This window comes from Cuculus canorus, chromosome 1 (assembly GCF_017976375.1).
Source record: "Cuculus canorus isolate bCucCan1 chromosome 1, bCucCan1.pri, whole genome shotgun sequence".
Taxonomy (NCBI): Eukaryota; Metazoa; Chordata; class Aves; order Cuculiformes; family Cuculidae; genus Cuculus; species Cuculus canorus.
Genome location: NC_071401.1, coordinates 184,776,554 through 184,800,544, shown reverse-complemented (window position 1 = coordinate 184,800,544; position 23,991 = coordinate 184,776,554). Strand labels below are relative to the sequence as shown.

General features: G+C 37.2%; 1 protein-coding gene across 1 annotated transcript in view; it reads left to right on the top strand.

Moving 5' to 3' along the window:
* LOC104061618 (V-type proton ATPase subunit S1) overlaps positions 1–22,506 on the top strand; it is a 51,329-nt gene extending 28,823 nt beyond the window's left edge. The window contains exons 7-10 of the mRNA XM_009563574.2: positions 9,355–9,596; positions 10,212–10,265; positions 16,706–16,943; positions 21,307–22,506. Of these exons, the coding sequence (XP_009561869.2) occupies positions 9,355–9,596; positions 10,212–10,265; positions 16,706–16,943; positions 21,307–21,516 (744 nt within the window). The 3' untranslated portion in view covers positions 21,517–22,506. The remainder of the gene's footprint in view (positions 1–9,354; positions 9,597–10,211; positions 10,266–16,705; positions 16,944–21,306) is intronic.
* The last annotated feature ends 1,485 nt before the right edge of the window (positions 22,507–23,991 follow it).

Sequence of the window (23,991 nt, the reverse complement as noted above, 5' to 3'; positions counted from 1 at the left end):
AATATTAGAGAAATCAAGAAAAGCAAGCTGGGATAAATATTGTTTGTATTTACCCTTTTCTTATTTTCAGCTGTCAGTTACTACTGGTAGTAGCGACAGTGAGCTACGTGGACCTTCGCTCTCACACAGTATAGCTCGTTTTGTGTCTTGGCAGTGGGAAGGTCGGGACATTGACATAGCATTTCTTTGGAATGGGAATGTGAAAGGTAATCTGTAATTTATTTAACTAGAGGCCATGATCCAGGAGAGGCAGCCAATACGCTAAACAATGCTCCACTAAAGGAAACTCACGGACTTTCCTCCTCATACTCACTTATTAGGTTGTTGTAGAATTTTCATTTGAAAATGAAAACTAATTGCCACATCAGAAAAATGCCTGCTGCACTTAAATCTTTGTTCTCTGTCAGCTGGAAGTCAGGTAGGTAGCACCCCAAGCTTGTGGCAGTTTTCCCTACTTTCAGTGCAGTAAAACAGGTTGGATTCTCAATATCCTTATAATTAAGGATATGCAAGTTGCCTCTGGAATCTCTGAATTCCTTCCCTGTTCGTTGCTACTGGTGAGCACAGAGACTTGTTTCTTCAACGTGTTCTCCAGACACCAAAGCCCATAGGCATGGCCTTTTTCAGAGGCAGATGTGCATTCCTGTTTTGGGGAAGCAAAGGGTTCAAGATGGCAAATGATCCCACCCACCTAGAGAATTACAGCATATGTATCTCCTCTCAACATTTTCCTAAGGCTGAAGAGCCAGGAGCTTGACGCTAGGTACCTTATTCATGTGGTCAGAATAGCCTTGCCCTAACATTTATCTGCAGTACTTCTTGTCTTTTTTCCCTTTGTAGGATATTAAATTAATGAATCTGGTAAAAGAATTAGTGCAACCAAAGGGATGCCCCTTGTATTGACAAAGTGTTAATATCCTGCACCGTGTGATTTCTGTGGCAGCCTTCATTGTCTGCGCTAAAGGAAAAGCGACACACTTTACAAATACATGACATAAAAATTTCCCAATAATCAGTCAAATGCAGATTCCTGATCCTGGAAAGTGTGTGTGATCTGATGGCAGAATAATAAACTCCTAAGTTTCAGTGCATCCAATCTGTAACACAGTTAAAACTTGTCAGAAGAAACCTAAATTATTTCATTTTAGTTTCAACTGACATATCATATTTTATCTTTCATTCCATTTTAGTAAAGAACCCATTCACTTCATGTAGTGCACAGAATGTTTCGGTTTTATAAATTCAGTAGTTTTGGGTAGGAAGACATTTTGTAGATCTGCTGTATTTATGCCTGTAGTGGTAGTGGTTTTCTCTGCTTTCTAACTCTTACCTGCCTGTGATTCCCTGAAGTATTAGACTGTTCAAAGCCATCAGCTAACAATTTTCTGCCATTTGAAACAGAAAAGAGGGGACACCATTATTTCTACCATTGTGCATATGTAGCCATTAAACTCATAATTATAACATATATGCCTCTAAAATTAGGATAGAGGATGATAATTCTTTTCGTTCAATTTTTAAGCATATTATGACTTTAAGAGAGAAATATTTCCTTACTTTAATGATGGATAATTCTATTGAAATGTTCTCCTAAAAGTTACTTTTATTAAATCCTACAGGCTTTTCCATAAGTCTGTGAACCTGGAATTGCATGCAAGCCTCTATTCACCAAGTTTGCAAATTAGAACTTTAGCAGACAAAGCTAAGTACTAGGCCATGGTGTTAATAAAATGTTGACAGATTATTATGGCAGTGTTTGTGTATCAAATTACAGATCTTATTTCTTTCTGAGGACTTCATTACCCCATCCTTTGCAGCTGACAACTTCAAATTGAATTGGATTTCAGACACCTGTTGCATGGTATCTTTCTTTTTAGAAAGCTGTCTAATTAGCAAATTGCCTGATTACAGAAACTTGAGGTGATAATATCTTTAGAGGAAATAGCCCGGCACAGTCAGACTCCTCTGCAGCCACCTGTGTCGGCACAAGCCAAATTATGGCAGACCCAGAAGTAGGAGGGCTCTGGGACTTACCAGTGGACTCCTGGTCTGATAGCTGAGGACACTGTAAGAGAAGAAGCAATTTTGCCCAGCATGAGCTTGACAAGTCTTTGTTTCTTCAGGAATCCAGCCTAGTATCATAGCACTGTACTGATCCATGTAGGCTTACTAGCCTATACTGTTGTTGTATGACATATGCTTTTAGTGCCACTGGCAGATGAAAAAAAAAAAAGCAAGAAACAGTCTTTTTCCTGCCTCTTATCTAATTTGTTAATGGAAGCATTTCTGTAAAAGCTGTACTTAAAGTGGCACCTGACATTAAATTTGATATTGCATGGCATATTTTGTTCTTGTTCTGTCCTTTTCATTTTACTAAAACCTCAATGTTTACAATTTTATTGAAACATTGCAGCTCTTCTTGTGTGATGGCATTTCTGTTTTAGCCCAAATGATTGACTTCACAGATAAATATTTAATGAATAAATTTAATAAAAGGCATCATTCTACATTTTAGTAGAATGATAGCACTGCAGCATAGAAGTTAAACCCCAAATACTCTAACAGCTAGATATCTCTGCCCCTGGAGCTTTCAGCCAAATCACTTGCAAAATCCTGGAACAGAATGAAGAGAGTTTCTTGCCTTATGTTGAGCAGAGCTATATGCCACGGGAATGTTTGATCCTGCTTTACCTCCTCACTGTTGAAAACTCTTTCCTCCTCCCCAGTACATTTCCTTATGACCACAGTGATTTCCTTGCTACTGCTCCAAAGTTTTCTCAAGATCTGAACTGCCAGCAGGAGCAATTGATTGGGGTTGAAGCAAGTCCCCAGCCAGTCTTGCTGTTACCTGGCATTGAGGCTTGACTTGTAGGAACAGCAGAAGGCAGCAAGCTGCTAAAGCAGTCCCACAGGAGTGCTGGAAGGAAGCTGGTCTTTGTTTTCTGATACCCCTCACTTTATAAAGTTCAATTTTCCAAAGTTTAGTATCGATACATCATGATAAGGACACAAAGTTTGTAGGCTTTGATTTTGTTTTGTTTTAGTTGATGGGCTAAAGACTGTCAGGAGATGAAGGAAATTATGAAATTGAGATGATGGCATTGGCTGAGATGTGTTAACAGGAAGGGTTAATTAGGCTTTAGTAGAAATATATCTGAGACAAACTTGGAAGGGAAAAAAGGAGCTATCAAGAGACAAGAAAACATGATAATCTTCAAAAAAGCATGGCCACTATTTCTACGATTAGCTTTGTCTAGAATTTATGATGTGTTTCATTTACATACATACCTTATAGTTTATGTACACTACTATCAGAAAAATCAAGTGGATACTGAGTGCAAGAAAGCAGAGTAGAATTTAAGCACCTTCTTATTGATTTTCTGTGAAAAATATGCTTGTTTTAACTTCCCTGTCAAAGAGAACCAGTTTGCCTTTTGATTCAGGAAAACTAGGAAAACAGAGTCAGACTCCCCTTACAAGTTCCTGCAGTGCAAGTTCTGGCTTTCTCTCTGTTGTCTGAAAGAGTTGTCACACCCAAATAGAGAAAAGCAGAAAGGAAAGAATGGTGTTATCACATTGAACACAGTATTTTTAAAAGGAGAATCTGACCATCTGAAAAATATACTGATATTTATACTGTAATTTATAACAGACAGCCTTGAGGAATTTTAAGACTGATGTGTAACTTTTTAAAGTTAATTTCCTTGAAGTATGGATGAAAATTTTAAGTGCAACATGTATCAACCTGTCTCCACCTCTCTCTTCAAGTTAAGGAAAAAAGATCTCAGTTTTGCAGATTAGTCCTCCAAAGTGCTGTCTGAAACAGGCCCCAAAATCTAATGTTAAAACTGGGAAGACTGGCATCAGTGAAGACTCCTTGGATGATACGTCTGCTATATTCCTTTCAGGATTAATTCTATTTAACAATACAAACTCTTAATACTTTTTTGAAGATCTGTTTTGTATATTAGATTGAAAAATAGTAAAAAAGCAGCAGCTCCTTCCACTGCTTCTCCAGTTTATACTTACCTTGTTTTACTTTCTAAAATCAAGATCTTTTTATAACCCAATTTCTGCTCTTCTTCAAGTTAGCTGAAAAAGCTTGGTACAAAAATCAGTTGAAAGTCAGAATGAGAAAATAACTTGAAATGAGTTCTCTTCATAAAATTGGGGCTGCGGTGGCAATTGTAGACATGCTTGTACATCTCATAGAATTTCCTACCTTATTTTAAGGCCTTTCGAGTGGAATGATTATCTCAAGTGCTGCATCACAACACTTTCCTCTGCTCTGTGTTCTGGCATTTGCAAGTTCCTTGCTAACTCCCTCGCCTCTGCACCATATTCAGTTGCACAGAGCACTCATGCTCTCCATAAATGAAGGTCAAGAGATCTTGTGTACAGCTCAGTGCTGTAAAAGGACAAGCTCATGAAGAGACACATTTAGCCATAAACATACGGGCTGACACTGCAGACTGTGCATTAGCATATCAGTTGCGTTTATTTATGTGCTTACTGAACCTAGCAGTATAATAAATATTGCAGTTTTATTGTCCCTTCTAACAGAAGATCTCCAAGTGCTTGGTTGTGGCATAGGTACTCTCCACAAGTTGTAGCACTGTTGTCAACTATAGAAGAGATCATTATCTCTTGCAGTGAGACTTCTATTTTTATTTTAAAACATTAATGTCCCAGACTGGCTTTTGTTAAAAACCTGGGGAGATGAGATGTAGGAGCTGAGTGTTGCAGTCCCCAGGCCATTTGGCTTGCTGGTAGAAGCAGGCATAGTTGGACACAGGAGCCATTAGATGATAGCCGGAGACGGTAAGCTTGGTCATATGTTCTGCAGGCCACTGAAAAGATAGTAATCATTGTTAATAAATTATTGCTACTGATGTTATGTAACTAATTTCTATGTATTCTTTTCCCCACCTGCTTCATCAGAATATTAATCATGAAGGGAAAAAGACATGAACAATTCCTCTGGGCAAAATGACATTTTATTGGAGTTTATTCTGATGTCTTGTTTAGGTTTACAGCTGCTTTACAAAGGTGCAAAATAGCATAAAATTCACTTCAGTGTGATAGCAAGCAGTGGCCTAATGAATCCCTGCTGACTGCTGAAGTGTAACTAAAAAGGAGAAAAAATAATCTAAGGAGGAGACCATTTTTCAGAAGTTTAGTTTCTGTTTTCTGTGAGGAGCTCATTCAGCTTTTGGCAATTCAAACTTAATCCTGCTTTGTGAAAATTTTTCCTTCTGTGTACTTTTAAGTATGACCACTTTAAGCTCCTTCTCTTTGTTCTCTTGTTAATGCCTTCAGATCTGTGTTCTCCATCTGGATCTACATGTAGATCCATGAAGTCAGCAGGGAAAAGAATGAGATTTCTGAGTAAGAAATTCTCTGCTTCTGAGCATAATTCCACTCTACTGTGCTTCTGTGAACTTGCATTATCTACAGTGTGTTCGGAGCTTAGTATTATACTTTGTGTAATTCTTTCTCCATTTGTGTATGTGCGAACAAATGTGTGTGTGAGCAATACAGGTATCCAAGTCCATACTTAGCTGAGTACTGTCATAGTTCACCTATGCATGGATCTTGAATTAGATTACCTTTATTTTAAAGCATGCTTCTCTCTGTATCTAGAACAAATTTTCTATTTTGTGTTTCACTGCAAAGAAGCATATTACATACTTGCTTGTTATTTTCTGCCTGGACTGGTCAGTTTGGTCAGTTTAAAGTTTCTACTTAGGAAAAAATCATTAATATTGACAGGGCATATGTCTGAGTGAAAAATGTAAAGGCTTGGATCTCTCACTCCAAACTTCTTACTGCAGCTTATACACGCATACAAAAAGCAATTTTTGTAAACCAGATTTTTAAATTTTCCTGAATCTTCTCAATGCACATTTTTACCAGCTTTGTATTCCTCAAAAGCTGTATTGTAGCTTTCCCTCATGCTGTTTACATTGAAGAGATTTAATGTGTAAGGAAAGACCAATTTCAACTGAATTCTGGTCCCAATCACACCAGCAAATGTGATTACTTGGGATTTGTGCAATCTTTAGATATGTACAATTTACTACATTATATGCAAGTTATAAAATTTCAAGTGATGTAATATGAACAGAAATTTCAAATTTGAAAAACTAAGTTGAAGATATGATAACCAACCACCTGGAATGAGGCAGGTAGTCCAGTTAAAAAAGTTTTATTCAATTGAGCACTATTAGGACGGTTTTCTTATTGATGTACACACAATAAAAAAGTCAAGAAGTACAAGGCTGAAAGAGAAGGTATGGCCTTCTGTTGAACTGACAACCAAGTATCCCACGTTGGAACTCATCTGTCATGTAGGCTTTTTCTGTGGTTCATTACTATTAATACTTTCAGCCAAGGAAAATTTTGTTTTTTCTAATACTTTGTATTTTTCTCCCATGTGTTTGCAACCATCTGATTTATATTTGTTTGTCATTTCTAATCTATAAAATAGCCCAGATAATTTTTCTTGTCTCTAGCCATTCTGTTTTGGAACAGCCAACAAAAGGCCAGCAAAAAAACCAAAACAAATTAATATTTTTGGATGTAAGGTCGGTTTTATTTGAAAAAAGATCAGTGTGTTGGCGCATCAAAATGTTGCCAGATCACCTGCCTTTCTCCTTTCCAAGAGAGAGGATTTTGAATTAGGAGGCTTGCAAAGCAGATCAAAGAGAAGAAATTTGTCCAGATTACTTCTGTTGAAAGTTCAGTTTATAATTAGAGTGTGCGGTTCTGGTCTAGAGTAATGTAAATTGCACTCTTTCTTTGTTGTATCTTGTTTAATCAGGTCTTCTGATTGCTCATTGCATTTTTGAGATCAAAAATGTCATTGAAAAATCCGGACGAACAAGACAGTGACTCACACGTCCTGTAGTTCAGATTAGGTAAAGAGAAAGAGGGTACTAAACAACAGAATAAACTATGTTTTAATGATTGACAGCACTGCCACTATGGATTGCTCTTAAATAATCTAATTTGATTTGCAAGAATTCAGTGTAAATATAATCCATTTCTCAAGGAAGTATTTTGTCATTTATAGTTTAGAATGAAATATATGGCAAGCAGAGGATTATTTTAATTCAGTAAGGTAATGTTTGTGGAGCAATAAAAGAATAAGAAAATGTGCCTGAGAAGGCAGGGATGTCCTGGGGGAGCTCTGAGCTTCCCCCTGCAGGCCAGCTGGAAGGAGTGATTGCCATCTTCAGGTCTCCCTTGGGTGCCAGCTCCAGATGTTTCAGAGATCCCCCCTCCAGCTTCAAGACTAAATTTTCTTGAATCTGTGAGGTAAGACTTTGTAATTTCAAATGTGCTAAAGTACCTCACCCACAGGTAATTTAGGAATACATCTTCAGAGTGAAGGGATGAATGTACAGGCTCGTAAGTGTTTGGGGGACGTTTCTTCGGAGACCTGATACTTTCAGGCTCCCATTCAGTGTAGTGGTTCATTCAGGTAGTGCCTGCCTATAGCTGTGCAAATACAGACTTGCTGATCCGCACTGTCCAATGACTGCGTGTATTTTCAGCCAAAAATATGACTGAAATGAAGCCCACCTTTAGAAATGTGTTTAGAAAGCTGTTTCACTTCCATTCTTCAGCATGAGAAAATTTGTTAAAACAGGTTTAACCATGGGAAAGTAGTGGATTTCTTAGTCCCTGACATCCCTTCTGCACAGGCAAATGTTCTTTTGGTTCATATGCTTTTCAGAGACAACGAGAAATCTTTCTGTAAGTGCCTCAGGACAAAGTACTGGCAGCAGAGCAATAGAATTGAAACTGGAGTCTCATGATTATATTCTAATAGCTTTCTTTTTATTTTAGGATACTTAAACATAGTCCCCAAAGATAGCCCAATCACAGTCTCCAACGTAGTCTTGTTTTCAGCTATTAGCAGGTGGTTTTTAAAGCTCTCTTTAGATGATATGCGGGGCCCACATAGTGAAGTCATTTGTTAGACAGGATATAATTTAGAATTCAGCTCTTCCTCTCAGTTTGAAATAAAATGATTACATTTCAGGAGAGCCTAAGGGAAGAATAAAAGTTTTATATCAAAAGTTGAATATTTTCTTTTGTTGTACGCTCTTCTTTTACAGAAAATGGTATTCATTTAAAATAATGCATGTTCTGATGTATTTGAAAAGGCACTACTCTGAATTAAAAAGAAAATCATAAAGTATGCATGTATGGGAGAGGAAGATTGCAATCTTCATCTGAGTGTTTAGCCCATTCTGCTTTGTTCTTAAAATGAGAACTTTGCAAAGATGTATTGTATGTAACAGGTGGCCCATAGCTTTTAGAGAGCAACGGTTAAGATGACAAATCCTCTGGGGCTTGTCTCCATAGGCAGGTTATAAAGCCATATTACAGCCTCTGTTCCAGACTGGAAAATGGTCTTTGCCTGTCTTTAGACCTGTTAAAAGTGGTTCCAGGCAATTACTCCACATAATTATAGTTCTGGTAATGCCTGTGGTGCCTCTGATTTGTTGTGTCCTGAAGTTATCCAAAAGCAAAGGTCATTTGTATAGTACAAAGTTGTAAAGCTGACATGGGTCTTAAAAATAAACTGAATAGCCAAGATGTAAACAGGGTAAGAAGTGAAGAGTAAGATATGAGCAACAGGATTAAGTTACTTTCCCGTGAGGTCAGCTAGCTTTTGCCATTGACATCAATGGGGCTGCTTTATCAAGGATTCCCAGGGCACATTTTTAAAAATATTGTACCTACTAAATACAATTCCTGGAAACCTTCTAAAAGCAAATGTATACATGCTATGAAGTCTCTTATAGAGTTCACCATATTAGCCAAATAAACATAGATCTTTTTCCAGAAGCCATCAGAAGAGTCTGAAGCTGTAGTTAAGTAGCCTGCTTTTATGCCTGTTAAAATGGAGTGCAAAACCTGTTGTTGTTACTAAGGAAAGTAGTCACTGAACTGGCAAGTTAAATTTTTCTTGTTATTTTGTGACAGAAATAAAGTTCATTTCTTTGGTATATTCTTCTGTTCAAAAAAAATAATGTTTCACCTCTTAGCATTAATGCTTAGTACTGTCTTAAGGCAGTGGTAAAAACACAGCTTTACATCCATTTGCCTAATATCAGTGGTGCTTGATTTCATATGCGTACACTTGACCACAGAAACCCAGGTTAACATCACCTCATTTGCCTCCTTACTGACAATGACACATACAGGCAATAATAAATACTGAGATTGACTAAGGATTTAAGAAGGATGGGTGCACATCATACAGGATGTTGAATGTTTGTGTTCAATTAATACTATGTCTTGCAAAGGAGAGGTATTGTTAATGTGCTGTTGTTCCAGATTTCTAGAAGAACTGATGTGTTGGGGGAACTAAGAAGACAATTAATGGCCACTGAAGAAGAAGACAGTTTGTCATATCCTCCTCTGAATGTGACTACTGGAAATCTTACATGCATCCTTTTCTACGCTAGTAATTTCAGCCTCAAAGCAAACAATTCAATTCTTATAGATTTGACAAATGCAACATTTGTAACCCAGAATGTGGATGCTTCTTCCTCTGAGTGCTCAGACATCAACACAACGTGAGTAGCACAAGAAATTTCATATCTTAAGACATTTGATTCTCAAAGGTGCAATGTCAAGTTAATACTAGTTTAATTTTCTTCTTCTAAGGCATCAAAATAAAAGAATGCTAAATTGGATATTCTTAGAAGAAATAGATGGAGGCAAAACCACAAAATTTATTCAGACGCAGTTTCTTGTTCTCAGTTTTTCTCCTCTTACATTCGTTACTTCCTTGTTTGTTTATATTTCATCCAAACAGGTTTCCCTGTGCCTGATCTCACAGTCACAGAAATCTCCACTGGCATTAATGAGAACACAACTTCATTGTAAAATTCCCTTGAAAGGCAGTAATGCCAGTTACTAGGTAGTAATTCAGCTGGAAGTATACTAATGAAATGTGATCTCTGTTTTCCCTTACTTTGAAGCACCTGCTTTTGAGTAAAAAGAAATATAGAAATATTTTGTCATTTTTCTGTGTACTGAACCCTTGCTATATGACTTTTGTAATTGCCTATTGATTTAGAATATTTCCTCTGATTGAAATGTCACAATGATCTAATTAAAGCTGACTACTCTAACATTAAAATGCATTAAAATTACTCTAACATTAAAAATCTGTTTCTTTTTCCTAGACTGTCATTAAAATACACAAAGCCAGTGAACGGAATCAGCAGCCTAGAGATAAGGTAACACAATTTATTCTTAAATAGATCTTTGGGATGTACAAAGTCTGTTTGTAAATTAGAAGTGAAAAAAAGGAGGAGGAGTTAAGTGCAAATGTTTTCAAAATTACAATTTGGTTTCTATTCCGAGTTACTGTTCAGGAGTCTATAACACAGTCTTTATAGAGATGCTAAGATAAAGATCTGAAAAAGTGGTGTAGGCAAACAACTAGATTGTAAGGTACTGGTACATGATACACGCTGTTTTACTAATAGGATCAGACCACAAACCTGTCTCAGGGAAATCTAACTGTGATTTATAAACAGTTCTAGAGATTGAAGCCTACTTGCATGGCCAGGGTTGTATTTAGTCCTAATGTGGATTACTAGTGTACTCTGCCACAGCTACTTTTTGGCTAATGAGGGCTGCAAAACCTCTTAATTCTTCTGCTCCATGGATGGTGACAAGACAGGTTTCCTCTACCATGAGAAGAAGGGAGAAAGGTTAGGGAATAGGAAGATTTGGGATGAAAGCCAAAGGGAGAACTTGCAGCTGGTGCTCTCACTATTGGATTCTAGAGATGGGAACAACATCAGCTGCTGCTCTGAGGGTTGCCATACAGCTGCTGGTCAGTTCTTTCCTCAGCAGCAGGAACAGCAGTTAAAAATATTTTCTTGAGCTCTGCCACAGATAACATGGCCTGCTCTTTTCATTTAGGTACCTCAGTTAATTGCTTGAAGTTACTTAGGAAGGACTTGGGCCAGGGAACTTGCACTGAATTGAATTTACATATATCAGAGTATGAACTGGATGTTTGCTTGGGCAGCAGAGGGACAAATAACTGCATATGAAATGCTTTTGACATTTTTAATTAGGCAAATTGAAATCCAAGGGAACCAAAGAGAGAAAGTTTAAAGTAACAATGTAGGAGACAATCGGAACTTGACCAACATTTTGGTAGTCAAATAAAAGGAGTGTGTGGCACCAAGGTGAAACATGTGAATGAGTAGATACTTTCATAAATAAATAAGGTACTGTCATAGAAGGACGTTCTACATTTAAATAAAAGGACTTCCAGAAGGGCTTGCCTTGACGAGTCAGTGATATGTTTGCATTTGTGTTTGGAGTGCACAGTGATGCTTCAGTCATCATCAGAGACCATGATAGTTGGCAAAGAGACAAACATCCTCTGATATTTAATGTCTCCTCTCCTCTGCGTGTTTCTAAAGCTTTGTGAAAGAATATAATGTACAGATAAGGTTGCTGTTAGTATAGCATTTTTACTTTTTTGACTATTGTAGTTAGCTGTTTATAGGATCTTTGAGATCGTTGTCCTTGGTCATGGAGTCAAGCATTTCTTGTTTTCAATACTGTAAATTTTCAAAGGGGCATGCATTTCCCTGAACACCTTGGGAAATGAAGGAAACATTTTCCTTTTGTCCCATTCTGAAAATACTGTTCTCAAACCAAGACTCTGCCCAAGCTGTGTCTTTTATTACTTTGTCTGATTCTTCCCTAGACCTTCTTTGTCTACCGTCTGCATCCTCACACAGACAGACCCATCAAAACATTGCCCTGAATCCTCAATCTGCGGCTTTGTTCATACTTGTGCAGGTCCTAGCTGCTCTCCTGTATTCTCTTTCTGTATGAATGAATCTGATTTCTTTCTACATTTGCCCTGAATGTGCCCATCCTCAGCATAATGCTGTACTTTCTAGTAAAATCACAGTTCCAAGAAAATAGTACCAATTATAACGGGTTTGAAAATCCTGTGGAACATAACACCGAGGTGCTAAACTGGCTACCAAGTTAACTGAGGTCTTAGAGAGGTTGTTTTCTTTAAAGTAGTCAAGAGGTTTTGCTCAACTACACAACTGCAAATTACAAACCTTAGCATGCTGCTATAGAAACAAAACACTTTAGCAGTTGAAACATCTTAGATTTTGATTGCTGCATCAGACATAAGAAGATCAAATATGATGTTAGTGCACACCTGTGGAGTTAGTGAGAAATATTCCAACTTATTGTTAGTCATCTGTTTATTAAAATCTGATTATTTTAATTAGTTATTAGGAGAAAACTTTAATGTGGTCATGAATCTGAGGTGCTTCTGAAATGAAGAAATTTGAAGCAACTCTGCAGACTAAATTAAAGAAGAACAGCAGAACAAAAGGTGAATGGTTCATATTTTCTCTCTTCTTCTGGAATATTTGAACCTATTGTAGTAAAGGCAGAAATACAGAGTTTCTCTTGATCTGTGCTTCTACTTGAATATATTACAACTAAATACCAAAATGTGTAAACAGCCCTTGAAGCTGGGATAGGAAACTCGGGCTTCGCAATAGGTAGGGCCTTGAAAAGAAAGTACTTGAAGTCCTGCCCTTTGTAATGCCAAGCAAGTAATTAAAGTAGCTTAAGTCAGCTGTGTTTTGCAGGAGAATTTGATTTATTCTGTTGGGCTAGGTGTGATCCAGGTTTTTCATAGTTCCTCAGGTCATTTAGAGATAAAAATGCCTACTTGTATCATTTTTAATGTGAGGCACAGGTGCTTAACAATAAAAAAGGGAGTAGAGGAAGAAGGTAGAGGGTGGCTTCCAGGATAGGCATTGCTCAGGCATTCACTGTGCATGTCTGGTTGTGGGAGGTAGAGAGTGATTGCTTCTGCATCACTTTTTTTTACCTCTTTCCTTCACCTATTAAGCTGTCTTTATCTTGAACCACAAGTTTCTTCATTTTTGTTCTTTTTTTTTGAAAAAAAAAAACCAAAAAACCACAAGTTTCTTCATTTTCGTTCTTTGTTCCCACCTGTCCTGCTGGGAACAGGGAGTGAGCGAGCAGCTACATGGGCGCTTGGCTGACATCAACCCGCAACACCTCAGAAAGCTTTACGAAGAAAATTTTCTGCTAAAGACACACTTTGCTATTTGTACTGTTTTATGTTGGATTATCTATTGATTTAAAGACAATAATATTTCAAGCCTCTGTTAGCTACCATAATACATTACTGCATGGCATATAGTGCAAATAATGAGATACACTCAACGGAACCAGAACAGTCCGTTGATCTTTTCGTAATTCAGGAACAGTTTATCCACCTTGTTTATCTTAGCATGTAAGAGGTTCTAAAGAGCTTCTAAAACCCACAGAGATATGATGCAACCTCTGTTTTCACCTTCTTGTTCACTTTGATTTACATTTCTTGTTCCGGATGACTCCTTGATAAGTTTACAGTCTGCCTCAATAAACAGGACACAAGCAGGGCAAAGAGGTGGGAAGGAACAGAGCTTAGAGCCATGATTGCATTTATTTTCCCTGTAAAGGTCATGTACTTAGGTGTAGGAGAGCATCCCTTGAAGACAGGAAATGACAGCAAAGAGGAACACATTCAAATAGCTCCATTTATTCTTCAGTAAAAGAAGCTCTAACCCCAGCAGCATGAGCTGGAACCACAGCCAGCTCTTACCATTGCTAGCCTACCATCTCATGCTGAGCAGCTAGTTACATTTCACCTCCTAGTAGCAGCTTCAATAGCTGCTTCATCCCATGCAAACAACTGCCATCTCTGCCTTCCTCTCTCTAAGAAGAGCAGCTGTCCCATTCATCCTGCACTTGCCACTGAGAGGTGAGCTGTTAGGGAGTGGCTGTAGAGTTTTTCTGGTTGTGTTGGTTCTTAAAAAATGAACTACTCCTGCAGCAGCAATAGGAGCAGGGTGCAGTGTCTTTGCTGGAAGAAGCATCATCTCAGCTCTTTCAGCAGCTGATGACATACTGATGTTCAAGCACCTGTATGTCACCTTCTCTGAGAGAAGGTATCAAAGTGGATGGAAGTACAGAGCATTAGTATTTTTTCCACTTACTTTGATAAGTACTTGCTGTTGTCATTGCTCATATTATGTATAGAATAGAATTATCCCAGGAACCATGTTTTAAATTTTTTGTTACCTGACAGTTGAATTTCTCTTTGAATCTTTGAAAAGGTAGTAATTCCAGCTAGCTTCCTTTTCAAAAATCTCTCTCCTTGTACTAAATAGCCACATGAGATGGTGGTGAGAGGTAGTGGCATTTAGAGATTGTATGGTGATCTGGCACAAAGGGTGTCTGGCCTATGACCGGGGATTGTTTGTGCTACAGTTCATGAAGTACATCATGTCTGTGTGAAAGGTTGTTTCCTGCATTGGCTCTAATGTTTAATAAGAACATAACATTTCCTATAAAAGCCAGGGTGCGTTCAGTTCTATGTATAAAATCTTTGTTATCTCTCCTCCCTTAGTCATTCATTTGCTATATTGTCCTCATCTGAGAAAATATTAAACTAAATGAAGTAACATTATTGATTTTTGTTATTTTAATGTATTTTCTGTAATTTAATGAATTATAGTCGTATCAGTTAAGCTCATGCTCGTTAGAGGCTACTCACTATCTGTCAGATAGAAAAACACTAAGGATAAATGCCTGTATTGTTAAGTTAACCATGTTCAGCTAGGTCTCTAATTAAAATCTTAATTCTCATAAATCTGTAAGTAACAAAAATTAAGCTCTGATACAACATGAAGAGGCAATGTTCTTTTGGAGGTCAGTTTAGACTGTACTTACATATATAGCCTTATAAAACTTGTTTGTTCATGCGGTAAGTGTCTAAAGAATTTCCATGTTTATCGCTTTTCTTATCTTCTCAGCAAAAGTACAGAGCACACCCAACATCTGTGGCTGGCACAAACACTTGAGTAAACTCTGTGCTTATAACTGGCCTTCAACTCGTATCTATAGCATTGCTACTGAGACATCACAGAAAGTCTGTGAATATCAGGAAAAGGTTCCTTTCTTCTAGAAATTAGTATCTAGGCCAATACGTGTTTTAATTTTGTTCCTTTATTGCTATAATAATAGAATATTTTCCATGAATATTTGTGAATGTGTACCATGTGAAATTAATTTATTTTTTTTCTTTTTCACTGATGATTGCAGCTGTATATATGGGAAGGTCTGATTAGGCTCAAAATGTAAGGAATGCCCTAAGACAAAACATTCTTTTCTCACTTGGGTGACACTGAGTTCTAGGGTCCGTTTTGAGCATTTTGAAACTCTTTAGGATTATAAATTACATGAATAAAAGCTGATCATTAGGGAAGGATAAAAGGCTTAATTACTGTGGTAACCCAACCTGTAAATTTTGTCTGTTACTCTCAAGCAGCAATGTTTGTGTTAAGATTTTATGTTATGTGGATGGCATGGTACTGGAAGTAACTGCTTTGAACAAAGAAGCAATATTTTACAACAAAGAATGTTCTCTCTGTGTGGATCCATATACTCTGTACAGCATTAAATATTCTATATTGTGCCACATTTACAAATGACTGCTTATTTTTCAAACCTGTCATAATTGCATGTAAGCTTTGCCCCAAATTTTAAAATCCACATAGAGTGTTACCCACTGTGGACAGACATACTAGAATATTTTATTTTGTAGCCAGTACTACTTTTTGCTATGAACACTGATCTTCTAAATTTTTTTGTGGTTATCAATTAGCAAAAACATCTTCAGCCATCAATAAAATAATACATACATAAACCAAGTAAGGTTAAAGTATTAAGATAAATACTATAAGGAGAAAAGTTTATTATTTCCTTATGAGATAATTGGGATACTCAAAAGCAACTGGGTGAAAAGTAGAGAGTAGGACATAGTCCTGATCTGTAAAGGACCAGCATATACTTCTGAATATTCTCAATTATTTCTATTTCAGAACATCCGGGAGGTGCTCAGACTGCAGTGTATTGCAGTTACCTTATAAACAAATCTCATGACTGTAAATTACCAGAAATTGCTGCAACACCACACATGCACAGACTTTTTCAAAATGAGAAGATATTTGTTTTTGCCTAACTCACCAGAAACTGGAAAAGTAGGGCTGACATCCCCTGCCCACTCTCCAGTAAGAGAAAACTCTGCAGCCTTCTCCTGCGAATTCAGACACTTGCAAAGGCAAGTTGTCATTTAGGCATCTGAGTCAAGGAAGAATTGCAATGATAAATCAGAATGGTTATCATGCCTGTACCTATCATAAAAGCAATTTTTGAAAGATCCCTTAAAATATTTATTGAGAGCCACTGCAGGCCTAATGACAGTCTCTTAGGTTCTGCTACACTGATTACAAACTGTTGGTAACTGATGGAATACTGCACTGCCAGAGGCCCTTGAAGAATGAAATCACATTTTCTCCTTGTCTGCCACAGCTATGGAAACCTGTGCATTTGAGATTAAACTCTTAAGAAGCAGTAAAAATATATTCACAATGTCTCTTATGAACAATCCTAATGAAACAGAAAGACAAGCTAAGATACCGACTGTGATGTTTGCATCTAGCAATAGTGAACCTTTATCTGCCATCAGTACTTTATCAAGTGAATATTAAATATTTCCCCTGTCATTTTGACTTTTTTTCTTTCTCTCTTGTCTTTCCAGGTTTTTAATGACCAACAAGTTCTATGAAGGGTCAGCTAGAAACTGGTCCACTTTAGATTCAGTTGAGATTGTACAGGATGAAGAAAAGTTTGCTAAATTCAGTGTTTCTGTCATCTCTGCTCCTGCAGAGTATTCATTTCATTGTCAGCTGGTGGGAACAAGCAATCTCTATCCTGCAAGGCTGATTCCATCCAATGATGAGGCAAAAAACTGGGATGTTTTCATTTCCAAGTTGCAGGTGAGTACACATTGCCATTTCAGAGATAATTCCGAGAACTATTACTTGCTATTGTAGGTAGTGAATGACACGCATTCATAATGCCCTTACTTTCGTTTCAGCCTGAGGGAAAATGTACAAGAAAATCTGTTTCCCCTAGGTGAGCTGTTCAATAAAGGGGTAAAATAATGCCAGTTTCTGAACAATGAGAACATGAAAGCAGAGCTTTGAAAAACAAAAAACTGAAGTTGACCATAGAAAAGAAAACTCAATAAAACCAAATGCGCTTAATCAGGCAAGCTAAGTCCCCATGCCTGTTTAATGAGTTGGGCTGCTATTGGAAACGTGGACCTCTTAGGCGAGTGGCTTTATGCTTTTGTTTTTATTTGGCTTCTTTGCACTTTGTTTATCTAGGAAAGTACAGCTTAGCGTAGTTACTGTTTTCAGAGGCGTAGACTGTCTGAACTCCTATAGGCAGAAACAAAGTCCAGTACAATTACATTTAATGGAATTTTTGCAATGGACTTCAGTTGGGAGCAATGCTAGGTCCCACATGGCCCAGAAAGAACAAGGTTGGTTTTTTTTTTGTTTGAGTAAGGCATAGATTTTCTGTGTATTTAGAACAGTAGTACAGACTACACGTGAAGTGGAGATGATTGCATCTTTATTATTTTGAGCATTGATCTTAACTGTAGGGGAAGCAAATCAACTTTTATATCTTAAAACAGTAAGGGATCTCTTTGTTTAAAGGGATCATAGAAATTATAGGAATAATTTCATAACCTAACCATATAATAACTGGACATAAATGTCGATATGGTTGTATTTAACCTGTTGGTAACAAACCAAATCTCAATGATCTGAGTCCAGATTTGACATTTCTGTGGAAACAGTGACAATCTCAAAGGAACAGCATTGATGGTGAGATCTATTGTCCACAAATTCCTGGATAGAGTCCCACAGTTTTTGAGAAGGACAACACACCATGTTGTGAAGGTTCTTCACAATGATGTTGTTTATGGAAAGACCTGAAAATATCTTGCGTTCACACAACTGCGCTGTGCCTAGTCAACTTTTTGAAGTTAGACTTGGGCTATCCTTAGCAGGCATTCTTTTGATGGGGTCTTCATCAAGAATGGAAGTAGTAGGTTTCATGCTTTTGTCACTGATTCAGATCAGCAGCTGCTTCCACTATTCAGACAACAGAGCTTGTAGTTTTTAGGAAAGGTTTTTTTCTCTGGTGAAGTCCTAAGCATTGAACACAACCCGAATAGTCCTATTCTGATTTTTCTGTTGTGTGCGAAAACAGAAAGTCACTATTCTGAGCTGATTTCTAAGTTTTATCTGAACTAGATCACACATTTCCAGATATCTTCCACTGATGTATGGTGAAATTTGTTTGATTGCCCTATCATGATTTTCATGTCAATGTTAAGCAGTGAAGTAGGATCCAGTGCCACTATCATTGGTACAATTGCACTTTGCAGTGTTGGGTTCTGAAAAGATTGTATTAAAAGGACACAGCATCTGCACTGTAAGGCCTTGCATATCTTGTTCCAAAGCAAGGCTGAACTGATGCAGCCTTTTACTTTCTTTGGCCCTAGCTCAGTCACTGCCACCTAAAGAACCCCTGTGAGATGCTGTCCCATAGCCTAGAAGGTCACCACTGATAGTTGTACACAGCACCAAAAACTAATGTGGGGGTTTTTGTTGGTTTTGTAGGTGTTAAAGGAATTCTTGTCTACCAAGACAAGAATGCCTTTTATCCTTTTTGAGGATCTCAGAATTGTCTATGAAGTTAAAGAGAAGACTGTCACGAAAAGCACTTCTTTTCTTTAGTATGTGCCATAGTGATTTAGAAGCCCCTTTGTGCCTAAGAAAAACTGCCAACACTTTAAAACAAAGACTATTAGAACTCTTTGTGGTTAATATATTTCTAAATTTAAAATTTAGACACACTGTACACTCAAGAGCCATGAAAACAACAGATTTTCTGTGAAAGCTTTGTCAAAGGTCAAATGATAAGAAAACTCCATTTAATTTTTTTTTAAATTTAACACTAAATGCAGACTACTATAACCAAGGCAAATCACACTGCTCCAAACACTAAAATTAAAACTTCTGCAGTACAGAGGCCTATATCCAAAAGGCTTTTACATTCATAAAAATTAGAGAACCACATGCGAGTATTTTTAACTTTTCTATAGATAGATTCTAGGAATCACATTTTTATCTTCCACCTGGGATTTAACACCCCCACGGAAATGATAAAGCTTCAGAAAAACAATAAAAGAACCCTGCATATATTTCATCTCCCACCTAAAAGTAGACATAGCATTTTAAGAATGTACAATTAAAGCTTTCACCTTGAAGGTTCAATAAGCATAATCCTGCTTCAAAAAAAAACCCCAATAGGATTGACATAATAAAATTCAGTATTTCTGGCTCTAAATCAGAAACACTAAAGCCTTTCTAAACGGAATACGCCTAGTAAGTGCTTCAGAGAGTTCTTGTAGATGTGGAAACAAGTGTGTATTATTTTCCAGGATTTCAATCCATTTGTTTTGAACATAAATTACATAATTTGTCACCTGCTTTCTGGTTTTATTGTAAATAAATCTTTCAGACTACATTTCGTGAGTCTTATTCACATTCTCATCTGTTGTCAAAGGAGTGACTTAACAAGGGAAGACTTTGGTAATCACCTGTATAGTTGAAAATTGTGTAAACAGTTATCCAACCCCAAACCTTATTTTCACTAATCCTGTTTTAATCAGAACTCTGACTGCCTATATTGAAAGCAGGCAGTATTTGCAAGCTAGCTACCATGGTCTGGTTTGGAAAGTTTCTTCTTAGAGGCCCACAAAGAGGCCCATTGCTAAAATTGTCTTCACCCCCACAGGGCCTAAATAGACCCACGTTCTGCAGATTATGTTAATTTTATTAATCAGCATTCTGAAAGGTATAGACATTGGTCTTAACACATATGTTTTGTGCATGTTAATTTTAGGTGCTTGAGCTATGAATGAACTGAAACACAGAGTGCTTACTGATGTAGCATTGTATGCAAGCCACAGATTAATTTCTCCAATGTTTGTACCAAAACTTTTCCTACGAAGAATGAACTCTTTTATTACCACAGAGCTTTCCATATAGTTTATAATAAAGCATAGAGTAATCATAGAATGGGAACATAGGAAACTGGAAATCCACAATCTTCTGCTTCTTTGCTTATTGCATGGTGACAGAAGTGATATAATAAAATAATCCTTTTTTATTTTATTCTATAGTATTTTATAGATAATAGCAAGTTTTGTTTCTTTACTAGTGGATTTATGATGTTTGGTGCTTTCCTTACACATTCATTTTGAAGAATCTGTAAATACATAAGACTCCCAGTCTGCATTATTCTTTATAAAATTATTTAAGAAAGACTCAAAACCACAGATCAGATTGATTGTTTCCTTCCTCCACTTTATTCCACCATTTAGATTGCCTTCCTTCTGAAGAAATCAACGCTTATGTAATTACAGAGGGGATTGTCTTCTCTTTCTTCATATTTTCCAACCGTTTGGTTTTAACAAAATTTTTAGAAGGATAGCCGTCTCAAAGGCTTTCAGTTTGCTGATACTTTTTGCAAAATTGGTAGCTAGGCAGAGACTAGGTCCCCAAATGAGTTGATTTTTCTGAAGAAAATAATACGGTAAGAGCTTAGTCACTGGCAGACCTCAAGAATCCAGTCAAATGAGAGATACTACAGATTTTTCTGACTCCTGGGAATGCTTATATGGATTTCATATGTTAATAGATAACACAGATCCCACACCTCGATAAAGCAAACCCTCCTGTTTTGAGCCTCTGATGTCTAGAAAGAGGGAAAGAAAGGTTTCACGACTGTTTTCTCCTTCAGCTTTCAGTAAAACTCAGCCAAAAAGTCATCTTCATTAGATGAATTTTAAAGTAGATTTCAGGAGTTATGCTTATCAAAGATTTATTAGCTAAAATCTAGGGTGTTTCAACAAATCTCATGATCAGAGCAGGTGGCTTAACTCTCGTGCCTTTGAGTTTTCTGGCTCTTAAGTGGTCATTGAGCAGTACTGATCACATGTCCCTTATGGGGCTTTAGTTCTAGAAGTAATACAGATTTCTGAAGTCGGAAACCTACATCTTGCAAGCAAATGAATTCTGCATCTTTAATTTCTAGGTTAAAAGGGGTTCTGGAACATTGTTAATCATAGGATTTCATTCTCACTCTTTTTTTAATGATCACAGTGTGAGTGGTAATTAACAAGTGTGCTTTCTGTAATTACCACATATATCCTCGAAATAGGGTCTATGCTCCATATTTAATTGCAATCATTTATGTACCTATCTTCACTCTCAGATTCAAGGCTTCAACATTGAAAACAACCAGTTTTCCTATGCAAGTGACTGTACGGGCTTCTTCACTCCTGGAATCTGGATGGGCTTGGTGACATCTATAATTTTACTTTGGATCCTCACCTATGGAATCCATATGATCATGCAGCTCACAACAAACAGCAGATTTGATGATCCCAAAGGTCCAGCCCTGTCAGTTCCTCAGACAGAATAGCCGTGGACTGATTTAATGCTGCTACGGCTTCTCCTGGTCTGATATTTATAATTTTTATTACATAACCTAAAGATATCGTAGCAGAAAGGGGTAATTAAACTACTTATAAGAAGTATTCTTGTGCTTGGCAACAATAATAATTCTACTTGTTATTACTGTAACTTGTTGATAACCATCTTTGTGAAAGGTCTGAAGAGACGCTGTAGAGGTTATTACTGTGTCTGGCTATTAGAGAGACCAGAACAAATTGCCTTCTGTTTAGCTGTTATTGGCAAGAAAGGACATAACAAATAAATGTGAAGGATAAATAACTTATTTGATAGGAAGCTATATATTGAAACTACTGGACTCTCTAAAGGCTCTTTTAGTAAGTATATTATTTTAATGCTACGTCTTAGGAGGACTGAACCGTGTCTTGTCATTTTTTTCTCTTGAGAAAAACATTCAGAAATGTGCAGAACTAATAAAAGTCTTGTATAAAAGTATAAATGGTCTTGAAAAGTCTTTACAAAACACCTCCCTTTGTTCAGATGTGGTATCACAAATGTGAACAGTTGGATTAAGGCTTATCTCCCCTCTAATGCGAGTTTATATCTGTGACAATTATGTTGGGTAAGGGTAATTCATGTATTTGGTATTTGGGCAGCTGATGAAGTTACTAAGCAAGAGAGGTCTGTGTCCAAACCGATGGCAAAGTTGTATTTGGTGTCATGGCAATGAGTGCAACTTTTCAAGCTTGTAATCTAAGATGCAGAGAGCATCGTAACAGAGATAGGTAATTTTATTAACATCCCCCATTTTCCAGCTATTTTTGGAAAAATGATGAAGTTTGTACACAAAAGGAACCAAAAGGATGTATAAAGTCACTAGAGGCACTGTGCTAATGTACTGTTTAAATCTGAGCATGTTTATGGTCATCTCAATGATTCCAGAAGCCTGGAGGCATTCAAGATGTGCTGGGTTCTTTTGCAATTAATAAAAGACGCTATCTGACTATGAAATGAATTACTAAATGTTATGAAAAGCTAGGAAATAGTAAAAAAGCAATGGTAAATCAGTAAAAAATGGTAAAAATAACTTTCATTCTCTCTACACTGATATTTTGTTATGATTGTTCATGTTTTGTTAGTAACTAAAGAACAAAAAAGATACAATTTTTACAAAATTACATTTGTCATATGAGAAAAATTCTAACTTTTCTGATCTTGATCTGTGTCATAGGACAATGATGCAGAAGAAAGACGGTTAGAATAAACTATTTAACTAGACCAGCAATAGTTTCTATCCATCATTACTAGATGTCACATTTTTATTATGCAGTCAAAGAGGTAAATTAAATGCTGTCTGAAGCTATTCTTCCTGAATCATTCAATCCTGACCTGGAAGACAAAAAGAAAACTGCCGTGCAACTAGCAGAGGTGACTTCTCTGCTATAATATTTTTCCCAAATATTCTTCAAAGACTCAAAGAATTCTGTCATTTGATCTACACAAAATCACTGTGTTAGAAAGGCACATTTTCTTTGCAAAAAATAGTCGCCAGAATAGACAACTGGACTGGTGTTATTAATTCCCCCTTTAAAGCAAGTTAGATGATATGACATTGAAAATTGATGTAATGGTCATGTAACTGATAGCTAGAAGAGAGGAAAGCTATTACAAAGGGCTTTGTTTGTAGAAGTCAGCTTTCTTACAGCTTATATCTAGATCCAACAAAATTTGGAACAGATTTTGTTCAACAGTGACAATATATAGGAACCAAACAACAGCTTTACAAGGCCACCTAGTTCAGGATCCTGTCTCCAGCAGAGGCATGAGTATGGTAAGCACGCAGTAGTACTCTCTACAGATGTTCCACCAGTCTCCAGTTTTTAAGCACAGGGACTTCCTCAACCTCAGTGAATTTAATAACTCTGGCTATAGTTACAGTCCATATGTTTTCCCATTCTTTCTTTGAACCCGAGGACTCTCCTAGAGGTCACAGTGTCCTGATTGTAGTGTGGCTCTGGGGATACCTGTACCCTCCCTTACTTGCCTGGGCTGGACTCTGGAGAAAAGTAAGAGGAAACTGGCACAGGAGCGACATAGATCTACTGGAGCACGTCCAGAGGAGGGCTACGAAGATGATCGAGCACTGAAGTGTCTCCCATACAAGGACAGGCTTAGAGAGTTGGGCTTCTTTAGCCTAGAGAAGAAGAGAAAGATGGGGAGGGGCTCTTTATCAGTGAGTATAGTTATAGGATGAGGGCTAATGGTTTAAGATGAAAGAAGAAAGGTTTAGATTAGATATTAGGAAGAAATTTTTTAAGCAGTGTCTCAAATAGTCTTAAATACCCGGAGGTATTTAAGAGGAGGCTGGATGAGGCTATAAGCAACACGATGTAGTGGAAGGTGTCCCTGCCTATGGCAGGGGGCATGGAACGAGGTGTTCTTTATGGTCCGTTCCAACCCAAACCATTCTATGATTCTGTGATAT